General features: G+C 33.5%; 1 protein-coding gene across 1 annotated transcript in view; it reads right to left on the bottom strand.

Moving 5' to 3' along the window:
- The window catches only part of LOC113404413 (neurogenic locus Notch protein), a 114,987-nt gene that overhangs the window by 15,243 nt on the left and 87,097 nt on the right, over nucleotides 1–12,647 (bottom strand). Inside the window, exons 6-8 of the mRNA XM_026645294.2 lie at nucleotides 6,643–6,836; nucleotides 6,274–6,429; nucleotides 5,893–6,075 (exon numbers count right to left, since the gene is read on the bottom strand). Of these exons, the coding sequence (XP_026501079.1) occupies nucleotides 5,893–6,075; nucleotides 6,274–6,429; nucleotides 6,643–6,836 (533 nt within the window). The remainder of the gene's footprint in view (nucleotides 1–5,892; nucleotides 6,076–6,273; nucleotides 6,430–6,642; nucleotides 6,837–12,647) is intronic.

The following is a 12,647-nucleotide window of genomic DNA, read 5'->3' as shown; positions in this document are numbered from 1 at the left end:
TATAATGAGAGTAGGCGGACGGACAAATGTGCCGCCTGATGGTAAATGGTCACCACCGCCCATAGAAATTGACGCTGTAAGATATAATAACCAGTCTTTACATTTCACCAATGCGTACCCAACCTTGCACAAAGCCCTGCCACCAAATTAATATCCCACTTCTGAGCAAAAGCTTCGACTATAGTGAGGGTTGGTTGGTAGTTATTTCACCACGGAGAACAATACTAGTTGGTGGATTCATATGTGATAGATTTTCAACTGACATAATATCCGAGGATTAAAAGAATTATAAACAAAACTAATCATATGAAAACTTATTAATGCTTGCTCGGATTTGATCCAGTCTCTTACACATCTGTCACTAAGCTCGTTCAGAATATGTCCCAGTATAAAGATGATAACGCCGTTACACGTTTTAACTTATTGTTTATCCTGTGCAATGACGATTTATATATTTGCGCAACCAAATTCTTAAGTGATCTAGATCCTATTACGACGAGCGACATGAAATCAAATCAACTATTTCCCAACCTGAGCAAACTCTAAGCCCATTATACTTCACAGAACAATTCAATACCAATTTTTCGGAGTAATAAAATATTATGCAAGCATTTGTATAGCTGACATGCCCTATTGAGCCTTTATCGTATCTACCAAAATGGTAGTTAGGGAGGGGAGGCCACGCCCAGTGCGCGAGCGCATGTCGCGGGTCGACGGATGGTGTAAATGGAAATCGCTAAATATTTTTTAAAATACATGGTTTTTTTTTAAATTAATTACTTAACAAAACTTACTGAGTTCGTTTTGTTATTTATAGTAAAATACTATGTTGCGTGAAAGGTAAATCATGTAATTAACCTTTCACATAATAACATATGACCTATTATTTACAGTAGTATAAAATTTGTTTTAAAAAACAACATACTCGAATAATAGAATGATATCATTATACAAAATGCCGGCCACTATTTGACTGTTTTGATAGTGTAACACTCTTCGTAAGCAATCGTGAGGAAAACCGGCATGTTTCAGATGAAAATCTGCTCCATATATAACTCGGATTTGTATGGAGCGTGGTCAAAAATGCAGTGAGTCTTTATATAATTTATTTTAATGATTAATGAATTATCATAACACCGACACAAACTACTAAACATACATAGAGATACATGATTAAATATAGTATTTGGTCGGAGCGAAACGAAATGTCTAGAATGGCTCCGTATTCGCTGTCAAATAATCTTTGTACCACGAGCCTTTGTCACGATTTCGGATCACAAGCCACAATAAGAATGTCCGACGCGGGCGCAAGCTAATGCCGGTTTTATGCGCATATTTGAATGTTTAATGCACACTTCACATATAAACATAGTATTGACCAGGGGTATTCTGTAAGAAACTCGAAGCTCACCGCAGAAATCACATATGATATGTCGTAATTTGAAATGCAAAATTGGCTTTAACATTTAAAAAAACACACGTATCAAAATAGTATCATTGTAAGTCGGTAGTCAACATATCCCGAGTGAGATACGAAGTGAATTCTTACAGAATCGCACTGCAGGTGCTTTTCGGGAATTAAACGTTAAAAACGTCGCGAATAAAAAGAAAAAAAGTTTGAATACTAAAAAGGTTTTATATTTGTAAACGCAAGCAGCTTGTTTGTTAGGCATTATGAGTATCACATACCGACATAAATTATGTTGCATCTTGATATTGGTGAAACAAAATAACATATAAAAGATATATTATTGTATAGTATATATAACCTATAGTATTCATTTTGAAGATTTTTTTTTTAAATTTAAAACGACACTAAAGTTTATTTTTAAAATAAATTGTTTCTTTATTTAAAATTTGTAAAGTATAATTGATATTCGTATAATGACGACAGGTGTACTCCATGTGTAATAACAATAAAATATAACATAAATATATAACTATTATTTTTTAATTTATTTGTGTGACTTTTTTGTCGTAATTTTTTCCTACTTGAGTGTGTTGAAAGAAATCTCTTAAAGGAATAAGTATGCCCTTCTAAAGCTCCGTAATTGTTGTCAAGAGATTTTATGAAAAGATTTCTATACTTAATCAATGTTATTTCTTAACCGTTCGCGTCTGAATAATTGTAAACAAGTCACAAATACAAAAATGTACAAGTAGGTATTTCAATTGCAATAGATCACATAAGGGCGGAGACCCGATAACTAATATGTATTTATAATGACATATTAAAAATGTTTCAACCAGCTCGTGGGCAATAAACAAGTAACGGTTGCATCTTCATAAAAAACGAGTGCAAAGGCCCACGGGACGTGTTTTATTCTATAAAAAATTATAATGTCATACCAAGTGCTGCGTTTGCCCTTATTAGTCCACTTGCCAGACAAGTCTGGAATCACTCATGCGTGAGATAAGTGATATTACACAACTGCATATAATAGCGTCCACATCTATATAACCTTGTTACCATAAACAACCTTCTCAATTCAGTAGGGTTATACGGCACTCGAAGTTGCGTCTCATGCGCCCAAATTGAAAAGTAAGTTTTATGTTCTACGGACGTAGTTATGAAGGTGTATTTGATTTGAACGGATTATATGACATGGGGGACGGTTCCAACGAGTGGTTCCATCCGCATCATTGCATCGCAAACATGTTTTGTATACTTGACAACGTGTTCAGGGCACGGCTATACGTACTCATAATAGAAATAAATTACTTTTTAAATTATTATATAAATTTCGGTTCTCATGTACTCCGAATGTATTTAATATATAAAATTTCGCCCGAATTTTATAATAGTTACGCAAACGATAAAAATATTATTTATTAATAATAGGTATCTATGTAATAGTATCAACGTTTAGCGATGTCCGTAAATAGTCCTTATTGCATTTTAATAAAGTTTATATTAAGCGTTAAATTAACGTTGCGCGGGCGCAATGCTTCCGCGTACTGAGTCGGGTGCTCACATCGTCATGGGAACCGACGCTCGGCTAAGGATGACGATTGAGCAAAAAATATAATCGTCGTGTATATTAATTTTGTTACTTCACGCAATAAATAATTTTACCTTTGTAATTATAATTAAAAAAAAAAAACCAATGTATATTCTCTAAGGGACAACACATTTTAATTAGATGGCGATTCAGAAAATTAAATAATTAAAAAAAAAATTTTTTATATGTGTACTTATGTGTTGAATCTCTCTTTAAATTTTCATGTGAAAGTGGGGGGGCAGGTTTTAGATATGCTCTGACATTTTCTGCACCCCTAAAAACGACACAAATTATTTGATTTGTTTAGGTGTTAATACGTAAAAGCTAAGCAAACAAACTCATTTTCGCATTTATAATAACAGTGTGGATACGTTCTCCGATTTTAGTATGTGTGAAATGATCTACTGACGACATACACGAGGTATTTAAAATAGTCACCGATTCGTCATCGATTGAGTGAATGATAAATTGAATAGTTTAAAAACACGTACACATTAGCAAGACACTTAAAAGGAATAAAAACTATATATTCCTGATATCTTAAATTATATTAACGGCTTCATATAGTGTTTCAAAAAATGTATGACGAAATTCACTATAAAAAATGTCTCAAAAACTATAAAAGTGCTAACCATTATATTACGCAAACATAACTTTTTCGAACTTCATTCGACAGACACTCGATTTGCAAATATTTTCCTTTGTAATTACGCTGAATGTTAGAGTTACATTTGTACATTTATGTTCAAACATAATCGATAGAATTTTATTATTTTTTATTATGAGGCACTCACGGCACCCACCCATGTCAAATTCAACAGTAATTGCTATGTGCGCTAACTATAAAGTATAAATATATAAGAATATGTACTTAACAGGTGAATATGCATAACATTAATAGTAAGAGGCATTCAATATTACAATTATTATAATAGTCTGGCAACATTGATTTGAATAGTTAGTAATAAATTTTATTATATTTTTTTTTTTAATAAAAATAATTCATTAAAACACTCTGAAGTTCATATTAAATTAAAACACGATTCACAATATTGCCTAAATGTGAAATAAATATATGTCAATTCGACAAGAGTGTTGCCAAATGGAAATTTTTTTTTTTTCTTTATCGTTTTCCCTGCATTAGCAGCCCTGGTGCACTTTTCACAATCCATCTCTTTCCAGGTAATGATTATCATCAAGCTGTCAACCGAGGAACAAATTGTAACATAGGAGATACTACAATGCCGTTACTTTACAATTCAAGGTATAATTCAATAGACATAAAGCAACAACAAGTACATGAAAATCAAAAATACGAAACCGATGTTTAAATACGTCACTGGTTAGAATAAAAGCGCATTTATTATCTGTTCTCATTTCGCTGTCTAACTCTTCATCACGAAAAAAATATCTTTTACCGTCACATATTATATTACTAGTTTCCGCTTGCGGCTTCAACCGCGTGTAAGGGGGAGTGGGGGGTGCAAGAGTTATGGATAAAAAGTATCATATGTTCTATTCCAGAATATAATATATCGTCGTACCAAATAAATTACTCTTCAGTCGCTCTGGCGTTGAATAACAAACATCCATTCAAATTTTGGCATTAATATATATTAGTAAGATTCGATTTATAAGCATTTGTATACGATTTAACTAGCTACCAGACCCTGCTTCGCTCGGATAGAAAAAGGATCTACATATAACAATAATATCATAATATACATGTGTGCTGCGTGAACCCAAACCTTCATCATGTATGACTCTGGAAACCGTTTAAAAATCCGTTTGATAGTTTTTGAGTTAGTCGCGTACAGACGTAGTGATGAGTCTATGGCCTACACGAGACACTGTCTCTTGTAGCTACAGTCCAATTCCGAAACGAATAAGCGCAATTTCTTTAAATCGATTTATAATTTAGATGATTGACGGAACTTTGATAACACATTTCAACTGAACGAACGTGTTGGTGCGCTCGATCCAATAAAAGTACATTACGGAGACGATTACTAGTATTTGAAAATTTAGTTTATCGACCGATCTATGTACAGTCTATTCCGCATTTGACAAGTAAGTCGATATCATTGATCGAGAGCTTGATTAATCTATGATATTCACTATGTAATTTCGAAAAAATGGTTTTGTTTCGTTTTAACGTCAGTAAAAGTGTATATAAGCTGTTAAGTTTAATAGTATTGTATTATAAATAAAGGTATATTACTCGAAATCTCTTAGTAGTGCAAACTACAGCTGAGCTATTGGCGAATCGCATAAAATACGTTAATCTAAGGTTTGTTTATCTTTATTCCTTGTTTCGGTTGAAATAGACTATACAGCCAGTGTAGCTACAGACACCAGGAACATAAAATCATAGACCGCACGGTTGGTGGTACATTGGCGATGTAAGGAATGACTAAAATGGCTTTTCGTAGGGTGTCAATGTCTATGGGCAGGAACCATCAGATGGTCCATACGCATAGTAGCCTACCAAAGTTTTAAAGATTAAAAAAATCATATATCGCTTTACTTGCACTTTGTACATACAGTAGAATATAATTAATAATGAGGTTTATTTCATTTTAACCCTAAAGATGATATCAGACGATTCACTCTGAAGAACGTTTTTTCGTTCATTCGCGTGAATATTGATTTCTATGAAAAATGTCAAAATTAAGTCGTATCGGTTTACTAATGAATTCATTTGATCACTTTCGTTTCAATTTTTTATTAAGACATGACACTATCTATCTATAAGTGAAAGAGCTAAATTAACGAAAACCGAATCGTCTGATTCCACCTTAATAGAAGGCCACTGCTATTAAAATGAATAATGCCATAAATGCGTGTTATCGACTAGTTAATTCTATCTATATTTCAAGCGAGTACTTACCAGGCATGCAGACGCAGCGGAAGGTGCCGGGGTCATCGAGACACGAGCCATCGTTCCTGCAGGGATGGCTCTCGCATTCATTGACGTTGGTCTCGCAACGGGGGCCCGTGAAACCGACGGAGCAGTTGCAGGCGAAGGAGCCGGGCGTGTTCACACAGATGCCGTCGTGTTCGCATGGTGATCCTGTACAAATATATACCGTTGATATATCATGAAATTAAGAATTGTGTTTCATTTATTACATTATAAACTTGAAAAGGATGGAATACATTCACGCTGTGGCTACAAATTCCTCGAAAGGTAAGAAAAGTATAGCTCAACAGTAACAGTCTGCTAATTTGTAGGTAGCAAGCATAGATCAGAAACACCACTCGTACCAACCTTGTTCACACTCATCGATATCCTCAGAGCAGTCTAAGCCCTTATACCCTGAAGCACACGAGCAAGTGTAGGACCCATTGATGGGGCTCGTGTCACAAATGGCGTCTGCATGACAAGGGTTTGAAGTGCACGCGTCGTCCAGATGGCAAAGAAGACCTGAAGATGAACAGAAACGATTACTAATCATACTACTAGAATAATAATAAAATTAATTAATTTTGATTAATCAATATTCCATATAGAAGGCGTTTTTGTTACCAAATGAACTAATATGATATATTCTTTGCCAATCCTTATTAAGTATTGATGTTTAACAGTAGAATATGAAAACAGAAGATCAAAAACATGTAAAAGAATTCCATCACATACCAGTTTTTCCAGGAGTACATTTGCAGTAGAACGCTCCAACGCGATCGATACACGTGGCGCCGTTGAAACAAGCAGCGCCTGCGCAGTCGTCAATGTTCACTGAACACTCGGGACCAGTCCAGCCGTTGACGCAGATACAGGAGAACCCGCCCACCGAATTGGTGCAAGTTGCGCCGTTTTGACACACAAGTGGCCTGGTGATTAAGATAAATTATTAGTTTATGAATTGCAAATTTGTTTTCTTTTTATGTCACATATTAAACGACGACAAATTGTATTTTAAAAAACCAAAAAATGAAGATTATTAAAACATTTTTCCCAAATTTACCGCGAAAAAAAGGGGACCGATTTACACTCTCTCGAAAAATTCTCACTTATTAGCCGACATTCTTTGACGTAATTCCAGCGGTGAAAATTCCACGGTAACTTTTGGGAATATTTTCGAAGAATGCTAACAGAACTGCTTGATATTAAACGTACTTCGAAGTCTTCTAAATAATAATAATAATTAAACAACAGAAATGAATATAAATCTAAGCATTTCGTTTTTAGCATTTAACAAAAGAGGTCAGAGATAAGGTAAATCACAGTTTCACAACACAAAGACCCAAAGGCTAAGTTGGAACAGGCGTGCCGCAGGCGCGTGCGCCGCGCATGTTATATCTGATCTTAAAACGACCAATATTACTAGATACATTAGAAATCGGGTTATAAGATGAAATAAATGATCATTGCGAAATCCCAACAAGAACATTTAAATCGATCGTTACAATAAGGTATCATTTTTAAATGAGAGCTCTAATCAAACGCAAACCGCGTTTAAATATTACACATATAATAATATACAGCATCAAGCTCTAAAGTCTAAGCATGTAATTTAAAGACGTTTTAAATCATAAGAAACTTTTAAGAGCCCTTAAATTCTATTTTAATATTTAAAGTGAGGAGCCGTTTTTATTTTGAACTGCTCATGAATGTAATTCACATTTAAAATCAATGTTTATTTTCAAATTTAACGATAGCAAAATAAATGATAACAAATCGTTTTAGGCTGATCAGATATAATTTTAATTGATTTCAAGTCAATATAAATTCCATAAACTAAATATTAATATAAATTAAGTTAATATCCATTTATGATACTAAAGCGAACGATGTTTTAAGAAAAATAAACCAACCCAAATCAAATATCATACGAATACACATTTTGATATAATAATATCTCAATTGACAATGGCGGTTAAGTCGTTTTGGAATAACATCAAAATATACCGAAAACAAATTACGAACTTCATGTTTTGTATCTGAGATTCCTTATTTAAAATAGGTAATAAACGAGTATCTTTCGGATTCATAAAGACCAGTAGCGTTGAACTCGACACGGAAGACATTTGCGTTCACAGTCATCATCGTTAATCATAAGTCGCTTTACCTAGTCGAGTTTAAAAGAGCACCAATGTATTAAAACTATGATCAGAACTATAATTTTTTTTCTACGAACAGATGTACCAACTATGCCATATTTTATTAATATTATTCTTCATGAATAGCTTGTAAAATAGTGACCAAATCAAAATGATCAAACTTTATGTTCCATGTTGCGACATTCTTCAGATATAAGTAATTGTTGTCCCGTAAATACTCGTACGTCTATAGAGGCTACACAGCACACGCTCATCATCTATAATTATAATCATTGCTGTAGTCAAAGCGCAGTAAAATTTATTACCTTCCAGAGACTACCGGCTTCTCAGCGTGTTCGTATAATGACCGCGCCCAGGATTTCACAAAATCGCGCTTTAAAACTTTGTCGTGACATTGCCAAGCCAAAATTTTGCAGTAATTAAATGTAAAACTGACCTCGAATTACGAATAAGTGAAAGCAAAAATAGCTCAATTTAAGTAACACTAATTAAATTTAAAAAATATTTATGGTTTCAATACTTAAAAGAGGTGTGATAGAATTCAATATCGAATCGTAATATTTAAATATGCAGTGGTCAAGTAACCGAGCGATTTATTGCCTGTTGCTTCGTGACACGGAACATCCATATTTCAGATCGATAAATTTTGCCAAAACGAGCACAAGAACTGCATCACAATGTCCAATAGTGCTGCCACAACATAAGGAGATAAATGTCGATAAATATATAAATCCCGATCGACCAATCGTTCAGCCGTGGCAATCCCGAATCGAATATACAACCAATGGAAAGTCGGAGTAGCTGAATTAGCTTTAAAATTCCAAAATATGTGCGTCTATCTATTCGAGTACGGTACATCTAACTTCAGACTTCCGACGGATAAAACTATTGATTAACATGATTAATGTTTGGTAGATAAAACTAAATTGAATACCGATGGGCTACCGCTGTCAGTAACAAATGATCACGGTGGAACACTTGTAATGGAGACGGCCCTTACATGTCTTCCACACGTCGATTGATATTGGTGTTAGTTGAAATATTTAACTTTTAAATGAATTGTGGCAATCGTGTCCCGTTTATTCGTTTGTACCTTATCTCCAAGATAATTTCGGCTTTTAAAGCCGAAGCGTTATTAGTGTGTAAGTATGTGTCAATTTTGATGGTTGTTTTTTTTCATCAATTTATTTGATATTTCACATCACATGGAAACTAATTCAAATATATTTATTTAATATAATATATATTTTATTAGATGTTATTTAGATTTAAGAGTTTTTCACACCAGTTTTCAGATCGTTTGTTTTCTTTTTCAAATAATTCCAAATCATATAAATAGGATTTGTAGCATATAATCTCCGGTGCTAAATTGATCAAAAATGGAATTTACTGCTTTGGAATTGAAAACAATGTATCTTATACTTCTCTGATATCGAGTCTCATTTTTATTACTAATGACTTAAGGTCGAATTTCGGGCAGCCACAAATTTCATTAATTATATTAAATACTCTTTCATTATTGTTAACATTATCTTCAAGTCTATCTCTCATTACCATAGAACCACCAGTTTAACGAATATATAGTTAAATTATCAATGAATCCGTTAAATATTTTAAAACTTTCAATAGAATATAGTTACATTAACGGCTACTGCGTTTAGAAACGAAAGTTGTTATCTGAAAAGCTTCGGTAATCGTATGGCTTGTTCGATAATTATCTTAAAGGAGAACCGATTCGTGTAATTAATAAATAACTCAGTATTAACGGTTGAGTTTCGTTCATGAATAAACATGTTTACTTTCTCGGTGGATTTCTTGAACAGCGACAACTGTTTAAGAAATCTTTCTACTTGTGATTTTGAAGCGTCATTTGTAGTACTCGACATGGCGGTAGGGCTTTGTGCAACCCCGTTTGTAGGTACCACCCACTCATCACATTTTCTATAGTGGAACTGGCAGTGGAAATGAGGTTTAATGTTTCTGGCAGTGCTATTGTCTATTGGTCGTTAACACTATTCCTATCAGATGGATCGTTTACCAAGTAGCCAAATCATTAGAATTTTATTTATTTTAAATTGGACAACATCACATACACTACTCTGATCCCAATGTAAGTAGCTAAAGTACTTGTGTTATGGAAAATTAGAAGTAACGATGGTTCCACAACCACCCAGACCCAATACAACATAGAAAACTAATGAACTTTTTCTTGATCGAATCGGCCTGGAATCTAAACCGGGACCTCGAAATGGCGTACCCATGAAAACTGATGAACACACTACTCGACCACGGAGGTCCTCAAATAAAAAAATACATTCGTTATAAAAACATTTTTTTACTACTTCTCGACACTGAAGTTTGAGACTTAATATTTATTTTAAGTTGCATTAGTCATTGTAAATTGTGTTAGTAAAAAAAAAAACTTACAATGTTGCCACGGATAAATATTTTATTTATTTAATTATTAAGGCCAGTGCATGAAATCTGCGAAAATACCTGATTAGTTGATTTGAATGGTCGTAACAAAGCATAAAGTTACTTAAGTAGTGTAAAATATCACGTCTTTTTTTAAAGTAATTTAAAAAGAAAAATATTATTTTATTAATTATTATATCGTACTTTTTGAACGTATCGATAACGATAATTAATTATGTATAATAGTTTATTCAATTAATAGAACAACTAAGACTTTAATTTTAATATTTTGTTAATTATATATTTGTATAATGACGTTCACAATACAGATAGCAATAAAATGTCAAACTTGTAATTAAAGTATCTCCGATTACTCGAATCCTAAACTAGTTTTGACTGGAGATAATAAAACCGAACCGTCGCTGTTAGAAAATACTTAAACGTTAACGCCATTTATATCTACCAATAAAAGCTAATATAAATAAAAATACATAAAACATTAATTGTTCCTAACCTCACCGACCAACAGACGCCATTGGTGATTTTAATCTAACACACATACAGATCACTAATTTTATATTGTAATACGTTTAAGGGTTAATCTTCCAGGCTGCATTATATTTTCCGACATTTTCAACAAGCGTCACAAAACCATTATGAACTATACTCCAAACCTTTCTCAAGAATCATTCCATTAATTAAAACCGTATAAAAATCCGTTCAGTACTTTCTGGATTCGAATCGCGTTCAGACAGACGGACCCGGCGGAGGTACTTTGTTTTATATGTAGGGATCGTTACTTTAGGAAATTCTCCTCAAAACATCTTAACACCTGAATGGATATCGAATCCAACAAAAAAGTTAAAAACATAATATTATAGTAACCCGATATTGCGCACGCATTTATCTGTTACGTTTTACGTGCCAGCGGGCCGGATTGGATGACATTATCCCCTTTAAAACGCAACCATCTATAATCAACTCTAAGCTTTTGTTATAGAGTTTAAATTACCGTAAATAATACACAAACGAAAATGCAATACAGTGAAATAAGAGCGGAAAGAACGCAGAATCGTTAAGCAGTTTTGACAACTTTAAACAAGCGTTACTAAAAATGAATGTTAGAGTAAAATGATTTTTAACGTGTCGTAATAAGTGCTATAATTGTTTTTCTAACGTTGATTCATATTTGTCTTCGAAAAATTCGGCGGGCGGTCTGAGACATATCATATTTTCGATATGTTATTAAATTAAAGGACAAAATTTTGATGTGAATAATTTAAAAGTAATGAAGTTTAATTTTTAGGGTATTGTGTCAACTAATTCACACCTGTAATTTTAAATGTGTCGTTCCAGGCAAGAGCTACAACTGAAAAAAAAACAGTATTGAAGAACCGGACGAAAATCCCACTGAAAAGTCGAAATCTAATCGAAAAGTAATCGTTGCCGTTCGGTCGTTTACCAAATCTACTAACAAAACAATCCAGTTACGATTCGATCGACGATGGATCGAAACACAATATTAATTTATTTAAGAACAGTGATAATTTTACCAAGTATCATGTTAACAGAAATATTATTGTAGAATGTTGTATTTGCTCTCAACCATCGCAACCCCCATGTCCTACAAGAATCGAAAACTCCCTGACATTGACTTTTGGCGACGACAGTTAGATTCGAATTTTGGCCGCAGAAATATTACCACCATTATAAACGCTCAGTCGTGAAGCAATATTCTAAATAAAAATTCACCTTTTATATACGAACATGAAATCAGGAATATTAATTCACCAGTTACAACTTATAACTCGTTTTAAAAATATACAAAATATGACTTATCTCGAATCGAACATAAGTCAACGCTAGACGAGTTGGCTGTGATTAAAACTTGATATTGGAATGAATGTAAATTACCCTTAATTCGTATAATTTAGTAAGAATTTTATGTGGATTTTAGTTAGAAAATAGCGTAAGGAAATGTTCGAGCTGTATGAAATCTGATGTAAGTTAGTAAACCTTTAAAATTGACGCGTTAGTTCATTGGAATATGTTAGGATTAATCCTCTTTATAAATAATAATTAATCAAACGTTTTTTAATGGTATAGCCAGGCGGACGAGCAAATGGGTCACCTGACGGTAATCAGCCCGTTGTCTATGGGCTGTGG

The sequence above is a fragment of the Vanessa tameamea genome, chromosome 5, assembly GCF_037043105.1.
Source record: "Vanessa tameamea isolate UH-Manoa-2023 chromosome 5, ilVanTame1 primary haplotype, whole genome shotgun sequence".
Classification (NCBI taxonomy): domain Eukaryota; kingdom Metazoa; phylum Arthropoda; class Insecta; order Lepidoptera; family Nymphalidae; genus Vanessa; species Vanessa tameamea.
The sequence above is the reverse complement of the archived record's forward strand: the minus strand, read 5'-3'. Positions and strand labels throughout refer to the sequence as shown.